The sequence below is a fragment of the Arachis stenosperma genome, chromosome 3 (assembly GCF_014773155.1).
Source record: "Arachis stenosperma cultivar V10309 chromosome 3, arast.V10309.gnm1.PFL2, whole genome shotgun sequence".
In the NCBI taxonomy this organism is placed as follows: domain Eukaryota; kingdom Viridiplantae; phylum Streptophyta; class Magnoliopsida; order Fabales; family Fabaceae; genus Arachis; species Arachis stenosperma.
In genome coordinates, this window is record NC_080379.1 from 153,532,663 (window position 1) to 153,558,982 (window position 26,320).

General features: G+C 34.9%; 4 protein-coding genes across 6 annotated transcripts; 1 reads left to right on the forward strand and 3 right to left on the reverse strand.

Moving 5' to 3' along the window:
- Positions 1-229: 229 nt before the first annotated feature.
- On the forward strand, positions 230-1,882 carry LOC130968782 (anthocyanidin 3-O-glucosyltransferase 7-like). The gene has a single exon (XM_057894240.1). The coding sequence runs from the start codon at positions 247-249 to the stop codon at positions 1,615-1,617; it is 1,371 nt and encodes a 456-aa protein (XP_057750223.1). The 5' UTR covers positions 230-246; the 3' UTR covers positions 1,618-1,882.
- Positions 1,883-1,993: 111 nt separating this feature from the next.
- On the reverse strand, positions 1,994-7,645 carry LOC130968781 (methylmalonate-semialdehyde dehydrogenase [acylating], mitochondrial). Its single transcript, XM_057894239.1, has 19 exons — positions 7,447-7,645; positions 7,236-7,333; positions 6,903-6,974; positions 6,648-6,809; positions 6,454-6,532; positions 6,204-6,358; positions 5,867-5,930; positions 5,585-5,664; positions 5,261-5,326; positions 4,957-5,007; positions 4,706-4,857; positions 4,201-4,291; positions 3,993-4,073; positions 3,314-3,391; positions 3,166-3,201; positions 2,826-2,869; positions 2,668-2,746; positions 2,396-2,486; positions 1,994-2,284 (listed from the first exon to the last, which is right to left on the reverse strand). The coding sequence occupies exons 1-19, from the start codon at positions 7,469-7,471 to the stop codon at positions 2,169-2,171; spliced, it is 1,620 nt and encodes a 539-aa protein (XP_057750222.1). The 5' UTR covers positions 7,472-7,645; the 3' UTR covers positions 1,994-2,168.
- Positions 7,646-11,647: 4,002 nt separating this feature from the next.
- LOC130966927 (extensin-like) lies at positions 11,648-12,175 on the reverse strand. Its single transcript, XM_057891746.1, has one exon. It carries the CDS (start codon positions 12,173-12,175, stop codon positions 11,648-11,650), a length of 528 nt encoding a protein of 175 aa, XP_057747729.1.
- A 10,608-nt stretch (positions 12,176-22,783) lies between these two features.
- Positions 22,784-25,834, reverse strand: LOC130967878 (uncharacterized). Of its 3 annotated transcripts, none has more exons than XM_057892915.1 (2): positions 24,272-25,834; positions 22,784-23,242 (listed from the first exon to the last, which is right to left on the reverse strand). In XM_057892915.1, exons 1-2 carry the CDS (start codon positions 25,657-25,659, stop codon positions 23,239-23,241), a joined length of 1,392 nt encoding a protein of 463 aa, XP_057748898.1. In that variant the 5' UTR covers positions 25,660-25,834; the 3' UTR covers positions 22,784-23,238. The 3 variants fall into 3 exon arrangements, with proteins under 3 accessions (XP_057748898.1, XP_057748896.1, XP_057748897.1); XM_057892913.1 differs by lacking the exon at positions 22,784-23,242 and adding an exon at positions 23,249-23,510; XM_057892914.1 differs by lacking the exon at positions 22,784-23,242 and adding an exon at positions 23,568-24,061.
- Positions 25,835-26,320: the final 486 nt, after the last annotated feature.

Here is a 26,320-nt window from a genome sequence, read left to right on the forward strand (position 1 = left end):
AATATATATATAAGAAATCAATCAATATTAGCCAAGTATCCAATGGCATCGATGGTAAGTATGTAACCTCCAAAGGAGCTCAAGTTAACGGTCGAATGTTGCGGAGACTGGAGAGTGGAGAGTGCTCAACCACCAACCAACCTCTACAACTGAACTATTCCCCCATCAAATGAAATGTGTATATAAATAAAATGCCCCCTATTAACAGCAACATCTTAAGGATTGATTAAACCCACATACACATTTATGATGACAAACTCAAGAGGTGATGAAAATAAACATGTAGCGGTCTTTGCTTTCCCCTTTGGCAGCCACCTTGAGCCTCTCTTAAACCTTGTTATCAAGCTAGCTCGTGCAGCTCCACACTGTTCATTCTCATTCATTGGCACTCATAAATCCAATGAAATTCTTTTCTCAAACCCCAACAACAATATCCCGGATAACATAAAGGCCTATAGCATCAGTGATGGAATCCCAGAGGGTCACATTCTGAGCTCCCACCCAGTTGAAAAGATTGATCTTTTTCTCAAAACTGGCCCACACAACTTGCAACAGGGCATAGACTTGGCAGTTGCTGACACAAAGCAAAGAGTCACTTGCATCATTTCTAATGCCTTTGTCCCTGATTCTCTCATTGTTGCACAGGACCTTCATGTTCCTTGGATTCCCGTTTGGCTTGCCATGTCTTGCACACTCTCATCTCATTTTTACACTCACGCCATAAGGGACCATTGTGCCAATGCCACTGTCGGAGAAACAATCTCCTTGGGGAATTTTCTACCTGGTTTGTGGATGGTCCGCGTTGAAGATTTGCCACAGGATGTTATCAATGGTGGTGAGAATGAGACGCTGTTTTCGAAAACACTAGCTTCACTTGGTAGCGTGCTGCCTCAAGCTAAGGCAGTGATCATGAACTTCTTTGAGGAATTAGACCCACCATTGTTTGTTCAAGACATAAGATCCAAGCTGCAGTCTTTGCTCTACCTTGCTCCTTTGTTGGCATCATCACCATCATCAGCTGAAGAAGACTCAACTGGGTGCTTGTCATGGTTGGATAAACAAGGTGCTAGATCAGTGGTGTATGTTTCCTTTGGGACAGTGGTGGCACCACCACCTCATGAGTTGATGGCAGTGGCAGAGGCATTGGAGGAAAGTGGCTTTCCATTTCTATGGTCGCTGAAGGACGATGTCAAGAGTGTCTTGCCAAATGGGTTTGTTGAGAGGACAAGCATGCGGGGGAAAATAGTGCCTTGGGCTCCTCAAACTGAAGTCTTGGCACACAGTTCAGTGGGAGTGTTTGTGACTCACTGTGGTTGTAACTCTGTGATTCAGAGCATTTGCAATGGTGTTCCTATGATATGCAGACCATTCTTTGGAGATCAAGGAATTACTGGTAGAATGGTGCAGGATGCTTGGGAGATCGGGGTCCTGGTTGAAGGTAGGGTGATCACCAAGAATAGGTTGGTTAAAAGCATGAATCTGATTCTGGTGGATAAAGAAGGCAATAAGATTAGGGAGAATGCAATTAAGGTGAAGAAGATTGTGGAAGTTGCAGCTAAGCCAGATGGGAAAGCAGCTCAGGATTTCAACACTTTGGTGGAAATAATTTCTACTTAACTAAACATGGCGCAAGTTATTATTAGCTCTAGCCCTGCAATCACTTTAGAGAATGAGATGTTCACCAATAAACTATTAAAGTGGGTGGTTTGGGAACAAGAAATCAAGAATGCAGTGTTTCATCAAGTTGGTTTTATAAATGTAGTTCTTTACTTCACTTCTTTTCCACATCCCATTGATAAATGCTACTTATCACCTTAACCGCTTCCTTGCGGGTACATTTTAGCATTTGATTCGTCATTTAGACATGATTTAGGTTAATGATATGCATGTTACTGTGATTTTATCATCATCTTGGAAGCGCTTTTTCTTTTTCCCCTCTTCCTTCAAGCTCAATTACTTTTGGATCAGACTTGCTAGATTTGATTCCGATCAGTAAAGAGAAACGGATTTGTTATCATGGACCATAAAATCATGTAGTCCACACGCAGAAACGAGAGATATGTGAGATGAGAAGTAGAAAAAACAAGGAAAATGAAGAGCATGAGACCTTAACATTGATTTTATTCAAGTGTTTCAGAAACAATATGTACTTCTTCATGCTCAGGTTCTCAAGATTTTTGAGAGGTAGGCATTGCCAAGTTAACCTTGCCACCACCAGCTGCAGAATCCTTCCATTGCTGAGTTATTGTTTTGATCTGTGTATAGAAGTTAACTCCTGCCTTGCCTGCAACAAACAACATCAAATTCAAATTCAAATTCAAGAGTATAATTCAAGCCTATATCACGAGTAAATAAATAAGCACGGAAGGGCCAGCCTTAAGATAAATCACTCTACCATAGAAATTGAGATCCCCTGCAAATGATGCCTTGTTGCCAGTAAATGAGAAAAAGGGCAAAGGAACCGGAATAGGGACATTGATGCCAACCTGGTGCAAATACAGTAACGAATCGTGATCCATAACATTGCTATATGCATTTCTTAATGTGGTAGAATGGAAAATCATTAATTGATAAAGTAGGCAATAGCAGACTCCAATGTGTATACTACTAATTGAAATTCATTTACACTGTAATTAGAACTTCTAAGAGCCATTTATGTAACATTACCTGTCCAGCCTCAATCTCAGTCTGAAATTTCCTTGCAGCAACACCCGAGGTAGTAAATATTGAAGCACCATTACCATACCTGTTGGAAAGTTCAGATTTCAGAACAAGGAACAAAGCAGTTTAACCAAAGGCGAACAAGGTGTTGTAAAACCAAATACTTGTTTTGGTTGACAATGTTTATACCGTCATCCAAGCTCTCAGCCTGATGATAAAAAGACAGCAGAAATACACTGAATCAGTACATCCTTATATGGAAACAAGAATAAAATATTCAAGATAAATGAATTTGTTCAACGAAAAGGAAAAGATAAAACTAAAGAAATTACAAATAAAAAATTATTTTAATTGAAAATGTTTTGGTTTAGAAACAATTATCCACAATTTGAACATCAATAATCAGTTGGGAGGTCAATTGCTTTGAATCAGGGAAACTTTTACAAGAATTGAATTTTTGTTATTTTCTCATTATAAGAAGGGTGAGAGTGACAAACAGAGGACCTCCATCACAAGAAGAACTGGGCCAAAAATTTCCTCCTGCACAGACCACGGTACATACAGTCAAGTTGAATACTTGGATATACATTAAAACTTCAGGTCTCTATGAAATTCATTTCATTTGAAGCTTTAGAGATTGATAAGAAAATACCTGGTAGCACTCCATGTTGGCATTGACATCCGATAGGAGAGTTGGCCCAACAAAATTTCCAGACTCATATCCAGGTACCTACTTATCATGCATACATGAATGGATAAGCATTATGAAATTTTTTTTTTCCAAAAAAAAGGGGAAAAAAATAATGAGTTAAAAAAGAACCTAACACGTATAGGCAAAACAGAGGCCTAGGCAAGCACTGCTCTATCTTATAAAAACAGCCAATGGAATATAAATTATAATAATGAACCAAAATATATTTCTTTACATTTCTCATTATACTATCCATTTGACGGTGCTTTATTGCTAATGAGAGTATAGTCAAATCAGGGGAAAACAAGCCACAAGAATAAATAAGTAACGGAAATCTGGATATCAAAGTTAAGCCAAGAGTTCTGTTGGTGTGCTAAGTCACTTCGGCATCATATTTATTATTTTCTTCCAAGCACAACAACCTTGGAAATTTTTGAAAAGGTTGTGGCAAAAGAGATACATGCATAAAAGGCTCTATTTCTCTTCCCGCATTAAATGGTTAACTGACAAATGAATTTATATACCTACCAAACCAAATTATATTTGTTTCACCCCCTTTATGCTTTTCTACCTATTCTCTATTTCCAACAAGGATGTGGAGTACTTGAAAAAAATAATAATATAAAGGCAGAAAAGCTACCACTATATTTCTTCCATCAAGCAGTAGTCTGGCACCATTGTCAACCCCAGATTGAATTAATCTGTGTATCCGCTCCTTTGCCTGTGAAACCAAGTATACAAAGATGTTGGTGCAGAAATGATACTATGAAGGTCAGCCACTGTGATTTTTACTTCAAAGTTCAAACCCACATCCCGGAGAAGAGTAAACGCAGAATCATAAAGAAAACCTGTTTGCTGATGACTGGACCAAGGTCAGTATCATGTTCAGTTCCAGCATTTACTTTAAGGGCTTTGGCACGCTCAACAAGTTTAGTTTCCCTGGAAAAATATGTGAAGGATGTAATAATTTGAATATATATTTCAAGTACATCATTAAAGTTAATTTCCGAAAACCAAAAAAAAAAAACTGATCTCCTCATACATCTGCATCATCAGTAAGTCTTTTCTCTAGTGAACAATGAACTGATCACACTAAGATTTGAGTTAAAATAAAAATATTCAGAATTTTGATCACGTAGAAAATAAAAAAAACCCTTCTCTATAGAGAAGCTGGCTTATGCTGTAGTAAAATAAGAGTGATTATTCAGTTCGGCACACGACAAATATATGCAGCACATTGTGAAGAAAAATCCTAACCAGAGAAGGAGCTTCAAAAATTGTGTCAGTGTTAGATGTAATCACAGAAATTGTAAAATAAAAAAAATTAATCGAAAGAGAAATAGTGTATGTTACCAAGGTTTTGAGCCTCCAACAAAAATAACTGTACTGAGAGCCATGCACCTTTGTCCAGCAGCACCAAAACCAGCAGCAACTAAAGCATTTAAAGTAGCATCAACATTTGCATCTGGCAAGACAATGGCATGATTCTTGGCCCCCATATTAGACTGAAGATAAAAGTTTGTTAGGTGTCCAACTTCCTATCATTGCATGGGGGGCATAAACCAACAATTTCACAAAGGGGAGTAAAAGTGAAATGCACTTACTTGAACACGTTTCCCTTTAGCTGCTGCTCTTGAATATATGTGCATTCCAGCCTTCCACACAAAATAATATCATCAAACAAGCACAAATAATATAAAGGAGCTGTCATTTGCACAATTCTAGTGTCTAAATCAATTGACCTCTTCTATCACTCTTTCTATCTAAGCACTGTCAAACCATCAAAATGGTTCAATTTTATCAAACATGCAACATAGTTGACTTTGGCTCAATATTTTCTTTAGGGTCCAAAAAAGTAGGTAGACAAAAAGTATGAGCTGGAAAAATATACATTACTAGATGACTTACAACATTTGAACCAACAAAGGATATGGCTTTGATGTCGTCATCATCACAAATAGCATTCACAATATCCTGCAGCAAATGCATGATTAAGAACATCAATCAGTAAGAAAGATAAAAAAATAACAGGTGGTTTACACTTGAATATATCATAATTCATAATAGCATAAACATTCATGATTCTGCACAGTTTCATATTGGATTTGTTGAATATATGGTAAGATTGTCAAATACCAAATGAGCCCCTAAGTACCTTTACTAGGTAAGTATCACAAGACAGAGATAAAGTAAGATCGTTTAGTAATAATAATAAAAAAAACTGATGCATACATGTGTTCCATGGACTATATTTAGGACACCTTCCGGCAAACCAGCCTCCAATGCCAATTCAGCTAGCATTATAGAAGCACCTGGAAAACAAAATTTCAAATAACAACCAATACTAATCTCACTATATTCCACAGCATGGTAGGATCCAACTACAGTGAAATTTAATCATCACCACCTTATAATCAAAGGTGATGAATCATGAAAGCAGACAGGTGAATGTGCACTTCTAAATTGTACCAAAAACTGTCTCCAATGGGAGTAGAAAGAAGTAGCAAGAATCACCTGGATCTTTCTCTGATGGCTTTAGAACATAGGTATTACCACATGTAACAGCAATTGGGAACATCTGCAGATAGATCATAGACATTTGGAATCTGTTATCATGCACAATATAGTACTACATAATACATATGCTATGTTCCTATATAATAATATGGATATACAAATACAAGGTTGTCACAGCTAAAAGTTTCTAGATCTTCCTATAGATTAGACATTTTTATGAATTCGACCGTCAACCAAATAAGCTATAAAGGAGTACTGAATAACTACAAGGTCAAAGATGAAATGATGAATTAAGACAAAAGCACAATCAAAATCAAAAGTAGAAGACACTTACCCACAAGGGAATCATTGCAGGGAAGTTGAAAGGACAAATACCAGCACAGACACCAAGTGGTTCTCTAATGCTGTAAGTATCAATTCCATGTGCTACATTTGAAACATATTCCCCCATTTGTAGAGTTGCCATCCCACAAGCATGTTCCACAACCTCTAGAAAACATAAATTAAAATATTCAGAGAACTCCATCACCAAAACTATCACTCAGATCAACCATTATCTCACTATAAAATATAGAAAAACCAACCTAAACCGCGAAATACATCTCCTTGTGCATCCTTTAATGTCTTTCCTTGTTCAGTGGTCACACTCAGTGCAAGTTTATCCTAAAGCAGTTAAAAAGTAAGCATTTAAATCGTTCATGGTAGCTGTTGTGCTGCCATTGGTGTCTACATGTTTGAAAACAAATGTTAGAACCCAATCACACTCTAAAATGCTTACCATATCTCTACGAATAAGCTCCTGAAGTTTCAGCATCACACGCTGGCGTGTTGTAATAGGAGTGTTACGCCATGATGGAAATGCTTTCTTTGCTGCAGATACAGCAGCTTTAAACTCTTCATTTGTAGTCAAAGGAAGTTTTGAAACAACTTCTTGGGTTGCCTGTGATCAGATTATAGAAACATTATTAGTCTGCATTGCCCAAAACCATAAACAAATATTCAACTGTAAATTTATCTTCGAAACCACACTTACTGGGTTTATGACATCAATGAAAGATGATGATTTGGAGTCAACAAAACTGCCTCCAATAAGATTTGGAACCCTCTGATAAAACGCAACTAATAGTTTATTATGTGAAATCCACTTCTAACAAACTGTTAAATTTCACTCAGAAATTCCTTATGCCATAATACAACATGAACTTAACATGGGACCTAAATCAAATAATACAGTAGGGTAATATTAAATATTAGAGCTCACTTCATCAAAAAATATATATATATATAATAGCTCACTAATTATTTGTGATTGAAAATGAACAAAAGCATACAACTTTATTGATGGGGAATGGAAAGTTGAGGTTACCTGGGGATTGCGCTTACTGGCAGATGGCTGAGCAACCGTTGACATATATGAACTTCCCAAAGCAAAGATCTGCGGCCTCAAAATGTTCAACTTCTTCACTGCACAAATATGAAAAATCAAACATTTTCCTTATCAGAATCCAGAGTTTAATGATTGATCAACAATTTATAGCGGGCAACCAGACAAAAGAGCAGGAAATGGTTTCACTTACCTCGTTGAATAGAAAGCTGCAACATCGGGATTTTCTTGCTGTGAATCGTGCTTTGGTGTTTGAAGAAGAAATCAAGGATACGAGAATTTGAGAGTTGGGAGTGAGAAGCGATAAACGAAGCTAAAACTGGTCACACTCGACCCTCTCGAGTCCCAAGTGATGCTAATCGCAAAGCTGTTCAACTTATAAAAACCAGAAACGACAAAATAAGCTGATAAGCATCCAAATCAGATTCAATCCCATAACAAGTAGGAGTATTAACAATTTAAGTAGGTATACTTTAAAAATAGTACAATATTTAATTTTTTATTATAATAATTAAAAAAATCTAAAAATTATGAATAAATTTAATATTTTTTTAAAATTAAATAGACACTTATATAAATTAAATAAAATTAAAATTTAAAATTAAAAATTGAAAATTTTATTTTAGATTTAATATATTTAATTATTAATATATTACAATTTAAATAATAACAACAACAAAGACTTAGGCTTAATTCGGTAAAGTTTTTTGAAGAGGCGTTTGTGCTTTTTAAAAGTTCAAACTCCTTATTTTATATTTGGTAAATTAAAAAGACAATGTGTTTGTACTTGCACTTTTTAAAAGATCGAGATACTTTTGAGAGCACCTAAGATAGAGCTTTTCAAAGTTGACTTGTGCTTTTCAAAATTTAAAAATTTAATATAACCTCATATGTTAACTAATTTTCAAATTTAATGATTACATTTATGTCTATTATAGTATTTTTAAATTTTAAAAGCTATTTTACTAAATATAATTGATGTTGCTTGTGTTTATTAAAAGCTATTTTTTTATTTGATTTACCAAAACATAAATGCTACAACTTTTAAAAAGCCATCTTTTAAAAGTTAATTTTTATTTTTATAAGATACTTTTAAAAAGTAAAAACTTTACCAAACTAAGCCTTATTTTACTAGGTGGTTACAATTTAAATACACATTCAAAAATTAAATTAATTAAAATTCAAAATTTCAATTTTAAAGTTCTAAAATATACCTTAAATAATCTACTTATTAACTAATTTATCTATTCTGAAGGTTGTGGTAGGCTTAGAGAAGGGGGGTTGAATCTATGCCTTTCTTTTAAGTTGCTATTATGACCTTTTTAAACAAAATTGCAATTCTGATTCTGTTTGAACTCAGCAGCGGAAATTTATGAGACAATTTATTTTTGTCTCATGAATATCAGAAAACAAAACTCAACAGGAAAGAGAAAAGCGAACACCAGCATGTATCCTGGTTCGGTTGTCTTGTGCTATGCAACCTACATCCAGTCTCCTCCACAATTATGGAAGAATTTCACTATAGTTAATAGAATTACATACACCAATTTCACACTCAAGTTCTATCCTAACTTGACATTGGCTATGCTAACTCCTAACTATTCACTCTTAGTGCTAACCCAACTAAGAAAGGGATACTAAACAGGTACAAGATACAAGACACTTAGCCAACCTAAAGAAATCAGAAAATTAACTCTAGGCTTTTCTCTCAAGTGTATCACTCAGCCTTTTTTCACTCATGGCTTTTACTTGAGCTTTCTCACAATGCCTTTTCTCACAAGAAATTACAGAAAGATAAACTTGAAAAGTACATTACAATCAATAAAATATGAAGGAGATTGACTTCATCAGCAGCCTCTTTGCTATGTGCAAAACCAGATTTGCAAACCTCAGATATAGTTCTTCAGTGTTGGCCGAATGCTTCTTTGAAAGAGAGCATTATCCAAGTAGAGGAACTTTACAGAACACAACTCACTAACTCTGGTTTTTTCTCCTTTTTTTTTGAATAAACAGAAAATCTTCTTTTATCTCCTTGCATGTTGCTGGGTTCTTCTTCCAAGGTCAACACCTTGAGCCTTGAGCTTCACCAACCCACAGCTTCACTTTTTCACCTTAATCCCCAGAGTAGAAACTTTCCCTCTGACTTCCTCATCTTGACCGAAAGCCACAAAGCAGTAACCATAGAAATCTTCTCATGGTCAACTTGATCTTAGCCATTGAAAAACTACTTGGTCCCCAAGTATCACTTGTGACCGTAGATGTGAAACAGAATAGGGCAGAAAACAACTTTCCCTTGAATGCCATTTTTGGATAGAGCAGAGAGTTGGGAAGAAGAGATGAGACCGAGTTGCATGTATGAGGAAAAGATTTACCTATAACCTAAGCTTGATTTGGTTTGGATTTGTTGAGATGACTTCTGCCTTTCAAGCTTAGTTTCTCTTTCTTGCTTCTTTGGTGATTTGCTTGGTGAAGAAACTCTTTCACTCTCGTTCTCTTTCTTACTTTTCTGAAGCTGATTTGACTTGGTAAGAGAGAAGAGATACGTTGCACACTTTGGAGGAGTGAAGAATTCAATCTTACAAGAGAAGCTTTGTGGGATGGATACGGGCTTGGATCGGTTTGGTTCATGTAACCCGTTTGGCCCATCTGATTTCTTTGGCTTCTATCTTTCAGCCCAATCATCCTTACTAATTGCTTTTTATTTCATTTGGGCTATTGAAATTTTGGCCTGCAACAATAAACAATTAGTAAAAAAGTAAATACAATTAATCAACACTAATTATTTATTTTGCCCAAAAATAATGTTTGTCATCACTAATTGATTTAGTTAATTTCTTAACTCAACAATCTCCCCCTTGATGACAAACATGGTTTAAGCAATAATCAAAAGGAATTGTATTTGAGTAAGGTTTAGAAACTCCCTTTGATTTTTATTTGCTCTTGCGTTGCTCCCCCTTTCCTTTTCAAGAGTAGCTCCCCCTGAATCTATGCTCTTTCCTTTTTGTTCCTGTTTACATTAAGCTTAAAAAATAGCTATTCAAGATGTAACTTGACTAAGGGATTCTGTATAACCAGCAACACATATTCAGTCCAGTATTTCCTATCATGACAGCAGCAACAGCATATTGTAAAACAAAAGCAATTTGCAAAATAAAGTTCAGTTCTAATCAGAAAGATCATAGCTATTACTCCCCCTTTTGTCATCAAAGGCGGATCAACAAAAACATCACTAGAAACCCTGCAAGAAAGGTTAGTGCATAGTCCAAGTAACTAACTAAACTACCATAAGTGCATCAGAATCTAAGGTTATTACAGTCATCCAAATATCAAAGGTAGCAAAATAAACAGAATACATGAGACAAAAAGAGAGCAGCAGCAGCAGTTTTTATGAGACAAATTCTAGGCATCAGAACCATTTTCCTCCGAAGCAGCTTCCTCTTCAACATCAGTGGCAATGTCTTCATCATTTTGAAGGTTATCAATGAAGGTCATGAGCACAGCCACTCTATCCCTTGATTTCTTCAGAAAGTTTTCATGCTTGCTAGCTAGTTTCCTTTGTTCCTTGCTCATGGCAATCAAGTGATTTGATTGGGATACAAACTCTTGAGCGACATCCTTGACCACATTCAGCAAAGCGGATTTCTTCCCAATGGAGATGGAAGTACCTTCGGTGGAAGGAGGAGGAGAGTCATCTGGAATGAACTCTTCATCATCATCATCTAGAACCACTCTCTCAGATCTAGTTGGGCCTTTTTGCTGTTTCACTGAACCACCCCCTTTTAGGTATGAATGTCTGTTTTCATAATCCTCATTTGACAGGTCAACACCAAAATTTTCAAATATGCAAGTTAAAAACATGCCATAAGGTAGTGCTTTATCTTTCACACTTCTAACAGAATCAAACATGTATCTAGCCATCAAATAGGCAAAAGAGATTTCTGTTTTAGTGATTAGGGGATACAAAACAAGTGTGTCCGTGTAAGAAACCCTTTGATATGAACCACTTTGAGGAATTAAAATATGGTTGACAATACGGTGCAACTGAGCACGTTCATATCCGAGGGCTTTGTGAGTGGGTGTGATGCCATCGATTAATGAAACATGTTCACAAATGTGAGCCAAAGCATCATGGTAAAAGATACCAACACCTTCATCCCACTTCACAGATGTGTAAGCACACGGCCTTACATCAGTGTACTTCAAGGAGTCACTGATTGTCTCATTATTCAAGATAATGTCTCTGCCCTTAACATAAGAATGCACACTTCCTTCATGGTAAGTCATGTTTGCATAAAATTCTTTGACTAACTTAGGATATACTGGTTTTTTGATTTTGAAAAGGTGATTCCAGTCAAAAAATTCCAGATTTTCAACAAAAGAAAAACCTTTCTTTTTTAAATCAGGTAAATCAGCAAGAAAAGATGGACAAAGAGTGCGATACTTAATAACTCCTCATAGAAATCATGGTTCATGGCAGATTTGAAACGATGGGGGTTAAAGTCTGAGTGAGATATCATGAAGTGTGATTTGTGAGCAAAGGGATCAATGTCTGGTTCGCTAACAGATTTGAGAGGGTGATGAGGGTTACCTCTTTGTGAACGCACAGGAACAGACCTTGACTTAGGTTTTGTAGGTTTAGGAACAGGCTCTTCAACAGCAGGACGCTTACCCTTGGATGAACTAGGTTTTGTGGAACTTGGTTTGGATGGCGTTGCCTTCGATGGTGGCGTCGGTTTGGCAGGAGCAGGGTACCTTGGAGTAGTCTTGGTTCGCGCCATGGGAATAGTACGTGGAGGAGAAGTAGGAGGAGCAGGTGAGGGAGTGAAAGTGGTGTCTTGAGAACGGGTTGATGGTCTAGGATATCCTGGAAGTTTATGGATTTTCTCACGAGGTGCTCTTGTAGCAATGACTTTCTTTCCCATTTTGGTTAAAATGATGCTTTTGATGGAAGAGAGATAGTGGAGTGAGAGGGAAGAAACCGAAGGGTTTGAGGAGAAGCTATGGAAGGAAGAAAGGGAGTGTTGGTAACCGTACCCAAAAGTGGTTTTCCAAAACCATGCAACTGCATCACCTTTTGAAATGACATGAAAAGACCTGACCTCATAAATTTAAGATTTGATTTGATTTGAAAATAAAATAGGAAATAAATTTTAAATTTTGAAAAACCAAAAAATAAACTGAAAAATCTTTTGGATTATAAACATTAAATGAAGAATTATTTAAAAAAAAAGACACACAACCCATTAAAAATATAACATTCACATATGGGTCCAGAGATAGTTGGATTTAAGGAAGCACAATGGACCACTCTAGATCTGATTTTGAGATTGGCCCAGATTATCTTTCATTTGAAACAAGCCCAGAACACGCTGGCTTGATGGAGACGTTCATCACCTGCCCAGAATTGCCTCATACCTGTTTATGAGACAAACATCTCCAGCAAATACATCATCAATTTTCAAATAAAGAATCATAACTCAAAATTCCTAGACAAGTCCTAAGCATACAGAATCTATCCTCAGCTAATGGTTTTGTAAAAATATCAGCTAATTGCTCCTCAGATTTAACAAATTGAATACTAATATCCCCTTTTTGGACATGTTCTCTTATTGAGTGAAATTTCACTTCAATATGCTTCGTCCTTGAGTGCAAAACTGGATTTTTAGAAATATTAATGGCACTCATATTATCACATATCAAGGGAATATTTTCAGCCTTTAATTTGTAATCAGCAAGTTGTGTTTTTAACCATAAAAGCTGAGAACAACAAGAAGAAACAGCTATATACTCAGCCTCTGCAGTGGATAAGGCCACTGTTGGTTGCTTCTTACTTGACCAAACATTTAAGGACTTTCCAAGGAAGCAACATAAACCAGAAGTGCTCCTTCTATCAACTCTATCACCAGCAAAATCTGCATCACAATAACCAACTGCAGAAAAATCATCAATCTTAGGATACCAAAGACCAAAATTAGATGTGCCATGAACATATCTAATGATCCTTTTAACTGCCGAAAGATGTGACTCTTTAGGTTTGGATTGGAACCTAGAACACAATCCAACACTTTGCACAATATCGGGTCTAGAGGAAGTTAAGTACATAAGAGAACCAATCATTCCTCTATACCTAGTCTCATCAACATCTTTTTCAGTTTCTCCCTTATCTAACTTAGAACTAGGATGCATGGGTGTTCCCATGGGTTTGGCATTTTCCATACCAAATTTCTTAACTAATTCCTTGGCATACTTTTCTTGATGAATGAAGATACCTTTTTCAGTTTGTTTAATTTGCAGCCCAAGGAAGAAGTTAAGTTCACCCATCATACTCATGTCAAATTCACTTGTCATGAGTTTTTCAAATTCAGAACAAAAGGATTCATTTGCTGATCCAAAAATAATGTCATCAACATATATTTGGACTAGAATAAAAGAATCATTTGAGTTTTTGATGAATAGAGTTGTGTCAGTGGTGCCTCTTTGAAAACCATTTTTCAAAAGAAAAGAGCTAAGTCTCTCATACCAAGCTCTAGGAGCTTGTCTTAAACCATAGAGAGCTTTAGACAATTTGAAAACATGATTAGAATGTACTTTATTTTCAAAACCAGGAGGCTGCTCCACATACACTTCTCTATCTATCACACCATTCAAAAATGCACATTTCACATCCATTTGATATAATTTAAAACCACAAAATGCAGCATAAGCTAAGAGAAGTCTTATGGCTTTCATTCGGGCAACAGGGGCGAAAGATTCATCAAAGTCTATTCCTTCTTCTTGGTCATATCCTTGAGCCACTATCATTGCCTTATTTCTTGTAATGCTACCATCTTCTCCCAACTTGTTCCGAAATATCCACTTGGTGCCGGTCACTTTCTTTCCACTTGGCCTTGGAACCAAAGTCCATACTTGGTTCTTTTCAAACTAAAGAAGCTCATCCTCCATAGCTTTAACCCAAGATGGGTCACTAAGTGCTTCCTTAACATTTTGAGGCTCTATCTGTGATAGAAGGGCAATGTTGGATCCTTCATTTGTCTTTCTAGTGGAAGACCTTGTTTGCACTCCATGAGAGACGTCTCCAATGACAAATTCCTCAGGATAATTCTTCAAGAATCTCCACTCACGAGGTCTGGTGGACTTGGAGGAAGATTCAGTCACCAAGGGATTCTGGGCGCTACTGGCTGCAGGATTTCCTTCAGATTCATGAGACAAAATGGAATTGTCTCTTGAATTTTCAGCATTTGCAGTTTCTGGTTCAGCTTGTCCAGAATTTTCTTTTCCATTATTTTGAGCAGTTTCATCCTCCTTTTGAGCTTGATTTCCTGCATCACAATCTTCCAACATGTTTTGCACCAAGTTAGTATCACAAAATGTAACATGTATGGACTCCTCAATAATTCTAGCATCTTGATGATAAACCCTATATGCTTTATTAGTTGTGGAATATCCTACAAACACACACTCATAAGCCTTTGGATCAAATTTACCCAAATTTTCTTTGTTATTTAAAACAAAACCTTTGCATCCAAAGATGTGCAAGTAATCTAAGTTTGGGGGGTAGCCTTTCCAAAGTTCATAAGGGGTTTTCTTTAAAAATTTTCTTATGATTGTTCTAGTTAAAATATGGCAAGCTGTGTTAACCGCTTCAGCCCAAAGGAATTTTGGAACATTACTCTCACAAAGCATAGCTCTTGTCATCTCTTGTATGCTTCTATTTCTTCTTTCCACAACACCATTTTGTTGTGGTGTTCTTGGACAAGAGAAGTTGTGAGATATTCCAAATTCCTCACAAAAGTTTTCAAACAAATTATTTTCAAATTCAGTTCCATGATCACTTCTTATAGAAAAGATTTTCAAATCCTTTTCATTTTGAATTTTCTTGCAGAAAGGTTCAAAGGCCGAAAATGCTTCATTTTTGTGTGCAAGAAATAAAACCCAACAAAACCTAGTATAGTCATCCACAATTACTAAACCATAATGTTTACCACCTAAGCTTTGAGTCCTTGTTGGACCAAATAAATCAATGTGTAGCAACTCAAGTGGTCTTTTAGTAGAGATGTCTTTCTTTGGTTTAAAAGAACTTTTTGTTTGTTTTCCCATTTGGCAAGCATCACAAGTGATGTCTTTGTCAAACTTTATCAAAGGGAGACCTCTTACTAATTCTTTCTTTACAAGTTTGTTTATTTGAAACATACTTGCATGGCCCAATCTCTTGTGCCATAACCACTTTTCAGATTCTTTAGAGTGAAGACAAGCTACATTTTGATCCTTTAGTTCATCAAGAGTGAGTCCATACATATTATTGAAACGCTTGGCAACAAACATCACTTCATTTGTCTTTTCATTAACAACACAGCATTCAAACATTTTGAAAACAACTAAATATCCTAAATCACACAGCTGACTTATACTCAAAAGATTGTGCTTTAAACCACATACCAAAAGTACATCATCAATGAAAGTAGATTGCTCATTACCTACTTTTCCAACAGCAATGATTTTACCTTTACCATCATCTCCAAAGGTCACAAAACCTCAATCATACTTATTTAGTTTGATGAAGTAGGTTGACCTTCCAGTCATGTGCCTTGAACATCTACTATCCATGTACCACATGTCCTTTTTGTTCTTGGATGCTAGGCAAATCTGCATGATGAGTTTCAAGTAGCCTTAGGTATCCAAATTAATTTGGATCCTTTGAAGTTAATCCATCTTGGTTGCCCAAGTGCATTGAAATCACAAATAATATTGTAAACTTTATTTCCAACAACTCTTTTTTCAATAAAGCATTGTGCATATGAGTGACCAAATTTCTTGCAATTAACACAATGATTTTCTTATGTGTGCCGCTGAAATTGAGGTGAGTTATATTGCTTGAAATGATTAAATGGTTGGAATTTTCTGGTTTTTGGAGGAGATGCATTTGTTTTGACAAACTGATTTTTTGTTATAATTATTCCTCTTTGCAAAAATGTTTTCACCAGAATTTTTTTGAATATTTTTACCTTTCGAAAATGAGGTTTTGTTGTAAAATATTGGTTTCTTGAAAGCATCCTCATTTTTTGAAATGTAACCAAAACCTGGCCGGTTTGGAGTCGGACCAGTTCTTGGTGAAGGCTCAGTTTCACTTATGTTTGCTTCATCAAATTTTTCTTCACAAGTTGAAACATATCCGATACCTGATTTGCTTGGTATGGATTTGATATTCGATGAAGAAGCCACAAATTTTATAGAGAAAGTATTAGAAACTGCATATTCCTTGGCTATGTAGCCTAAACCAGATTTTTCAAACAATGGTCTTTGACTTGCAAGTAATTTGTCCAAGTTTTTGGAACCTTGAGCAAATTTTGCTAAGTCACCATTCAGCCTTTTAATCTTATCATTTAATCTTTCATTTTCAGCAATTAACTCATAAGAATGATCCACAATGTGCTTTCCTTTTAATTTTTCAAGTTCAGATTTTAGAAATCTGTTTTCTTCAATGATGTCCAAAGCACATTCAGTTTCCTTCACTTTTTCTTTTAAAAAATTATTTTCAGCTCTTAACACATCTCTTTCAGATCTACATTCATTGTATTTATCAAGCAGTTTTGATGTGTTTAAAGTGAGATCATCAATAATAGCATGCAAGTCCTCAATGGTCAAATCATAATAGTTTACCTCATCAAGATTGTTGTTTCCAGCCATGAAGCAGTCTTTATCATCTTCGTCAGATTCTTCTTCTTCATTTGAGTCATTCTCAAGATCCTCCCAAGCTGCCATGAGTACTCTCTTCCTTTCCTTCTTTCCTTTGTCCTCCTTTTTGAGCTTTGGACAATTTGACTTAAAGTGTCCAGCCTCCTTACAATGATGACACGTCACCTTGCTCAAGTCTATCTTGTGCTCCTTTGAACTTGAACCCTTGTATTTGCCCTTGCTCTTCATTAACCTTCTAAATCTCCTAGCAAAAAATAAAAGCTCGTCATCTGAAATACCATCACTAGACTCACTCTCTTTTGGTTCTATTTGTGACTTGAGGGCTATTTCCTTTTTCTTTGAGTCTGTGTTTGTGTGTGTGGCTTCATAGGCAAGGAGTTTTCCTCTCAGCTCATCATAGGTTATGGGACTTATGTTGTTACTCTCGGTTAGGACAGTGGCAGTGTTTTCCCACTCTTTTGTGAGGCTTCTAAGGAGTTTTCTCACCAAGGTTTGTTCTGCATAGTTTGTACCCAGAGCATCAAGGTTGTTGATTATGATTGAGAATCTCTCAAACGCTTCATCAATGCTTTCTCCATCCTTCATGCTAAACATCTCGTACTCTTTTCGCAGTATATCAATCCTTGTTTCTTTTACTTGTTTGGTGCCTTCGTGTGTAACCTGGAGTTTTTCCCAGATTTCTTTGGCTGTCTTGCATCTAGACACCTTCCGGTACTCTTCAAAGCTGATAGCACAGTGAAGAAGGTTGATTGCTTTAGCATTCAGCTCTATTTTCTTCTTATCATCTTCATTCCATTCAGCTTCTTCTTTTGGAGTCACCACTCCATCAACACTTGTTTTTGTTGGGATCTTTGGACCGCTTACAACGATCTTCCATATGTTGTAGTCAATGGATTGGATGAAGATCCTTATCCTTTCTTTCCAGTAGGAATAGTTCTTCCCGTTGAAGAAAGGTGACCGGTTGTTTGACTGGCCTTCAGTGAGGGTGTAAGTAACTGTGGTTGTGCCCAAGTTGTTTGCCATTGGATCTTGGCTCCAAGCGGTTAAGCTTGATTCTTGAGACCTCAGCTCCTGATACTAATTGAAGGTTCTGGTAGGCTTAGAGAAGGGGGGTTGAATCTATGCCTTCTTTTTAAGTTGCTGTTATGACCTTTTTAAACAAAATTGCAATTCTGATTCTGTTTGAACTCAGCAGCAGAAATTTATGAGACAATTTATTTTTGTCTCATGAATATCAGAAAACAAAACTCAGCAGGGAAGAGAAAAGCAAACACCAGCATGTATCCTGGTTCGGTTGCCTTGTGCTATGCAACCTACATCCAGTCCCCTCCACAATTATGGAAGAATTTCACTATAGTTAACAGAATTACATACACCAATTTCATACTCAAGTTCTATCCTAACTTGACATTGGCTATGCTAACTCCTAACTATTTACTCTTAGTGATAACCCAACTAAGAAAGGGATACCAAACAGGTACAAGATACAAGACACTTAGCCAACCTAAAGAAATCAGAAAATTAACTCTAGGCTTTTCTCTCAAGTGTATCACTCAGCCTTTTTTCACTCATGGCTTTTACTTGAGCTTTCTCACAATGCCTTTTCTCACAAGAAATTACAGAAAGATAAACTTGAAAAGTACATTACAATCAGTAAAACATGAAGGAGATTGACTTCATCAGCAGCCTCTTTGCTATGTGCAAAACCAGATTTGCAAACATCAGATATAGTTCTTCAGTGTTGGCCGAATGCTTCTTTGAAAGAGAGCATTATCCAAGTAGAAGAACTTTACAAAACACAACTCACTAACTCTGGTTTTTTCTCCTTTTTTTTTGAATGAACAGAAAATCTTCTTTTATCTCCTTGCATGTTACTGGGTTCTTCTTCCAATGTCAACACCTTGAGCCTTAAGCTTCACCAACCCACAGCTTCACTTTTTCACCTTAATCCCCAGAGTAGAAACTTTTCCTCTGACTTTCTCATCTTGACCGAAAGCCACAAAGCAGTAACCATAGAAATCTTCTCATGGTCAACTTGATCTTAGCCATTGAAAAACTACTTGGTTCCCAAGTATCACTTGTGACCGTAGATGTGAAACAGAATAGGGCAGAAAACAACTTTTCCTTGAATGCCATTTTTGGATAGAGCATAGAGTTGGGAAGAAGAGATGAACCGAGTTGCATGTATGAGGAAAAGATTTACCTATAACCTGAGTTTGATTTGGTTTGGATTTGTTGAGATGACTTCTGCCTTTCAAGCTTAGTTTCTCTTTCTTGCTTCTTTGGTGATTTGCTTGGTGAAGAAGCTCTTTCACTCTCGTTCTCTTTCTTACTTTTCTGAAGCTGATTTAACTTGGTAAGAGAGAAGAGATACGTTGCACACTTTGGAGGAGTGAAGAATTCAATCTTACAAGAGAAGCTTTGTGGGATGGATACGGGCTTGGATCGGTTTGGTTCATGTAACCCGTTTGGCCCATCTGATTTCTTTGGCTTCTATCTTTCAACCCAATCATCCTTGCTAATTGCTTTTTATTTCATTTGGGCTATTGAAATTTTGGCTTGCAACAATAAACAATTAGTAAAAAAGTAAATACAATTAATCAACACTAATTATTTATTTTGCCCAAAAATAATGTTTGTCATCACTAATTGATTTAGTTAATTTCTTAATTCAACATATTCTATTATATAAAAATTATATTTCTACATTTAATGATGGAGTTGACGTGGCATGTTTATGAGAGTGTTTTCCGATTTATTTCTTTTAACTCATTAAATACAAGTTATTACGATAAACTAGTTATATTAATTAATTAATTTTATTAGATATTTAAATATCATATAATTTATTATAATTTATATCAATTTAATTTGGTAGTATTTTCTAATTTATTTATTTTAATATTCTGTTAGTATTTTTTAATTTATTAAATAAAATTTATTGTGTGTACTAATTAATTAATTTGATTAATTTATTAGTCATTAAAATAATAAATTTATGAATAAAATAGGCAACTGAGATATTTTCAACTAATAATTAAATCAAATCATATATATTGAGCAAAATTCATATCATGTGCATTAAGGACTAAATTAAAATAAGATAATTTTTTACTTATTCAAGTTGAGTGAATAAAGACAAATTAATTTTGTTAGATAATAGTTGTCTGGTCTACTATATATAAATGTCCACACAAAATTATAAGAATCGTGATTTTTATCGTTTTTACTATTTCAACTCTTCTTTTCTTCTTCTTTTTTTCTTTATGTATAATTTATTTTATGTATAAATGGACCCAAAATGAGAAAGTACATAGGAGTGTTTTATTGATCGTTTGTTTGATGAATATATCTCAATTTAGGCATTCTACTATTGTAGATGGAAGTTGACCTGTAACAATTAAAGTGGCCAATATACTTTTTTTATAGTATTAAATAGAATAATATTTGTTAAAATAGAATAATATTCAAGGTAGCCACTCAGATAAAGACGCTAAAAATATCTTTTTATAAAGATATTTTTTAATAATTAAAATTTAACAAATATAATCGATTAAATCGTGTTATTTTTGTCAAAATTAAGCTAGACAAATTGATTTGACCAAAAAATGGTGAATTAAATCTTGAACGAGTCTAAATTAATTTTATTTTTTTTATAAAAAATGACTACAATACCATATTATAGAAAATGACTAAAATACTTCTATTATATATTAATTTTGAAAATTCTAAATTTTAGTCCTTTATTTTTCTATCGTAGGGTTAGGATTTAGAATTTTTAAAATTAATATATATATAATAAGAGTATTTTAATCATTATTTATAATAAGGGTATTGTAATAATTTTTTATAAAAAATAATTACAATTTAGACTAGTTCAAGATTTGATTTACTATTTTTTCGGTTAAATCAATTTGTCTAGTCTAATTTTGACAAAACTAACATGATTTAATTGATTATATATGTTAAATTTTAATTATAGAAAAATATCTTTAAAAAAAGACGTTTTAAGCGTCTTTATTTAAGTGGCTCCTTTTATTCAAAGATTTTCTAATAAACGTGAATTATCATTTCGAAAAAATATTTCCGACACAATGATCTAATTTTAACCAAAATTAGAAAAGTAAATTAAATATGCAAAATATGAGATCGTAATAAAGTTTAAATAAAATTATCGATTCCGAATATAAATTTTGTAAAATTAATCAATTTATTTAAAATTGTAATATAAAAAAATTTTAAAAATTAAATTAAAATTTCAGCTATTATAACTACTCAATTATTATTGGATTGAAAAAAAAATGGAAAGAGAAAAGCGAAAAGCGAAAATAAGTAATGATTAATGAAATCCATAAATAAGTATCAAATGTCTTTATATACTATTATATAAGGTTAATGAATTTAAGTTTGTGCCTATTGAGAGTATATTTTAACATTATAATAATAGAAATTTTTTTAATTTTTTTATATATTTATTACATTAACAATGTAAAAAAGAAACTATTTTAATAATTTTTTTATAAAATATTGTTTTTTAGTGTTTTTAAATTATATTATTAAGATGCTACGTCATAATCTCTTCATATTTATTTAGAGGTTATGAGTTCGAGTCCCTTTATCTTTGGTATATATATATATATATATATATATATTAAGATACATATTAGCAAGATCTAACATTAATATTAAAAATAATTTGTATTATTTTTTATAATAAAAAGGTTATATACACATAAAAAATTAGCTATTAAATCAGTTATTATGTATATTTTTATTTTAATGTGTGTTTTAAATTGATAACTAATTTTAATGTACACTTAGTATACTTAATTATAAAATCATATGTTTTAATATTTAAAATATTAAAAGATATTATATACATCAAAATCAGGACAAAACACTAATATAAACTAAAGTCATCTCAATATTACATAAATCACCCAAAGTTAAAAATGTTACCGTAATGTCCCAATGCATGTTATTATATAAATTGAATGAGACTCATTTAAATTACAAATTGAAGTAATAAATCGAATTGGAGCCTATCGAATTTGTATGGTATTTGGTTCATCGAAATATGCAGATTCGATTTACTAATGAGCACATGGTTTAGCACATTGTTTGGAATGCACCCATAATAAATCGATATAACCCGTTTCGATTTAGCCAATTATTTAATATGGATTGTATCGATTTACTATGGATCTTGATATAGATTGTATCGATTTACTATGAGTGAATTCAAAACTATGTGCTAAATCATGTGCTCATTAGTATTAGTAAATTGAATCTGCATATTTTGATTAATCAAATACCATACTAATTCGATAGGATCCAATTCAATTTACTATTTCAATTTGTAATTCTAATGGATCCGATTTGATTTATATAATAACATGCATTGAAACATTACATTGAAACATTACAGTAACGTTTTTAGCTAAGTGATTTATGTAATATTGGAACGACTTTGATTTATATGAGTGTTTTGTCCTCAAAATCAGTTATTAAAATTAATCATTATATATTATATTTAAATATATGTGTTGTTTTCACTTTTAATATGTATTACATATTATTTTATATTCTAACATATATTTTATATTAGTAATTGATTTGGATGTATACCAACTTACCTAGTATTAGGTTTAATGATTTGTTAATTATTACTTATCGTCGTCAATTAAAATTTTGAAATTTAAATCTTATAATAAATTATATATTAATATTATGCAGTTACAAATTGATTCGATTATACTACCGGTTAGCATTTAATTTTGCCAAGTATGTTCGTATTGTAACTTGGTAACATCAGGCACAAATATTTTTAGAAGGCTTTATTGGTGTATAATTTGATGATTGATATAAAACATTCATATATACTTTTTCTTTCGTTGATAAAATTAGCACTAGCCCAAAAACTTGAATAGAATTTCAAAAGATGGCTCTTGATTGTACTTTGCATGCAGTATGTCTCGGGTAGCATCTATGATCTATCCGCTGAGTGTTATTTATGGTCACTGCTTGTGTACCTGCAACCTCATCATTTTGGGCACTTGGTGATTTGGATGGCAGGCATAGCTCCAGCCTTCAACACAATACCTCTTCCTATTGGATCTCACGATTGGCAGAGATTTGGAAGGACAGGAACATAGTCTTTGAAATCGTACAGCGGGTGTAAACACAACTTCTTAATGGTATTGCATTATTATCGTTACCATGTATTTTTGGAAGAACCCCATTTCATGATTCTTGGTTGTACTGCTTTTGATATTAAGAGAAGCAGCTTATATCATCTGGCATAAAGAAATAACGTAATAAAGCACTTTGTACAAGGAAAATAACGTACGCGAAAAACACTGGCATCCATGCTGCAGTTATTTCCCCAAAGTATGTGTGTGATTAACCCTCCCCTATTTGGGCTCTTTTCTCCCCAGGCAAAAGAGAGAACACAAACTGAATAAAAGGTCCTTGCATATGGAGTAAATATAGCCACGGCATACACAGTACTGGTTGCGGCCAATTAAACCAATAGATATGCTGCCCCTTGCAATTTTAATTGCTCTATGAAATTCATGAAATTCATCACACACAAACCAATAAACCTGGCAGTTGAGGCTAATTTACTAATTTAATATGTCTACTTCAAATAATGAAATAATCCCTGCAGCATGTTCAAGTGTTAAAAATATGCAATTCATGAAACAAAGTTACACAAGTAAACCTGAAACTTTGGGCGAATACATCATTGTCAACAGCATATCCCAGCCTATAAGCATTTAGATTCTTGCGACACAAGTTGATCAACGCAATTCAGTCATCATAGTTAAACTGTGATATGAAACTATCTTTGTAGAGTGTACTCGAGAACAAAATAAGAACTTTGAGATCCTAGAGCAAGAAGAGCCAAAATCAAACGCTTAGAGGGTTGTTTGAAGTGTAAAGGGACATCCCTTTTACTCGTCCTTTCCCAGTTCCCCTCCAAAATCCCGATTGGCAGATACTCCAGTAAGGTAAGAGAGACTAACCCACCACACCCATTGCATGCACAGTACTTGATTACATACCCCCAAAGCATCAGATCCTAAAGTGCCCCACTAAATTTATATGTAAACCTTAAAGTTGAGCATGCAAGATATACACACACATTAAATGTATATCTATCTATGTAAGCCGCCTTCAGCATTATTATTGATTAACTCAATTATGTGTAAATACAATTTACAGTTGAGAAACCAAAACAGTTCAAAACAAAAACTAATGCAAAAAAGCATTTTCTCTGTATCTATCTTTTCCAAAAAAAAAAAAAAAGAAAAAAAACTTACAATTCCCGTGATTGGGTTTTAGGGGAGCTAACTACTGCATGATCCGAACGATCCTCTGGTTCTGGGTCGTCATCACCTGAGCCAACACTACCACCATCGTCATCATCTGCAGTAACACTACCACCATGGTCATCATCTGCAGTAACACTACCACCATCATCATCATCATCTGCAGCAGCACTACCACCATCGTCATCATCTGCTATAACACTACCACCATCGTCATCATCTGCAGCAGCACTACCACCATGGTCATCATCTGCAGTAACACTACCACCATGGTCATCATCTGCAACAACACTACCACCATCGTCATTACCTGCAACAACACTGCCACCATCGTCATTACCTGCAACAACACTGCTACCATAGTCATCATCTGCAGCAACAACACTACCACCATCGTCATCATATGCAACAACACTGCCACCATCGTCATCATCTGCAACGACACTACCACCATCATAGTCACCATCATCATCATCATCTGCAATAATAACACTACCGCGGTCACTATTCTCATCAGCATCAACATCACCGCTGTTTTCATCACCATTAAAATTGCCGGAGTTTTCATCATCAGCATCACCTTCAGCTTCATGCTCGTATATGTCATGGGGTGGTCCAACATCATCATTATCGAAACCAAACTCAACCTCAAGCTGCCGCTCAAGCTCCCTTAGCTCCTCTTCGGTGATGTATAGCTTCAGCTCCTCCTTGTAAACTCCCATCTGATCTTCGAGAATGTTCTTCTGAATCTCATGCTGGTTGATCGTCCACTGCAGCTCCTCAATCAATTCCTGTTCGTACCCCTGCCTCTCATCCGCCATTCTCCGGAACTGGTTGGATTCGATCTCGGCAGAGCTCTTCTCGTTCTGGAGGCGGAGGATCATGGCCATGGCCTCCTCGGCGGAGGAGGCAGCCGCAGTGCGCTCCTTCTCGAGGTCGGACCAGGCGACATTGGCCTTGCGGCGCTCCATCTTGACCAATCTCCTAAGAGAGATTACGTCGAACACGTCGTCCTCATCAACAATCAAGCTCTCGGTGTCGGATGCCTCTTCGGAATAGGCGTTGCCTCGACTGCCTCTCTTGGAGGGGGAAAGGCCGGTGATGGAAGGGGATTTGGCAGGGTCAATTTCGGCGACCTTGGACTTGGGAGGTTCTGGAAGAGTGTCGTAATCGAGGATGATACGGTATCTGGGGATGCCACCGGAATCGCAGAAGAAGCGAAAGTGGTTCTTGGCGTGCCAAGCGAAGCGGAGAAACTTAATGCAGAAGGTGAGCATGAGGAACATGCCGAGGAGGTTGAGGAGGCGCGAGAAGCAGGAGAGGAGGACGTAGCCGCATCCGAGTTCGGTGAGAAAGCTGAAGGCGGGAGCGAAAGTCATGAGGGTGGAATCAGCCCAAGAGTCAGCATCGGAGGCTGAATTGGGTGAATCGTGAATCAGCCCAAGAATGGTGGTGGTGATGGTGATGGTGATCAGTTGGCGGACAAATCGATGGGTGGTCTTCTCTTTATGGTTACTTCTTGGACCATTTCAGAGATTCTCTTGGTCATGCCTTTCTTCGTTATCCCATGCATTTCCTATCTTCTTTTTTCTTTATTTAATCATCATTTTTTTTCCAACATACTCTTACAAATTACAATACATTTCTTTTCCTCTATCTTTATTTTTTTTTTACTTTTATAATTTTATTACAAACATTATCATATAAGATTAGATCATTTTTATATACATCGTGCGTACACCAAAATCATTAATATAAACAATTATTTGATATATATATACATATATATATTAAAATTAGTTATTAAAATTAATTATTAATATAAAATACATATTAAAAATAAATTAAACTATATAAAAAAACAATTGAATTGTGACATTATAAATTGTAGTGGCAGTGAAATTAATTTTTAAAACATGCATTAAAGTAATAAATGTTGCAATAATTTAATTATGGGTTTAATTAATATACGTTTTAAGAATATATGATTAATTTATTATTAGTAAAAAATTTTAAATTTTTTATTTAATATATACAAAA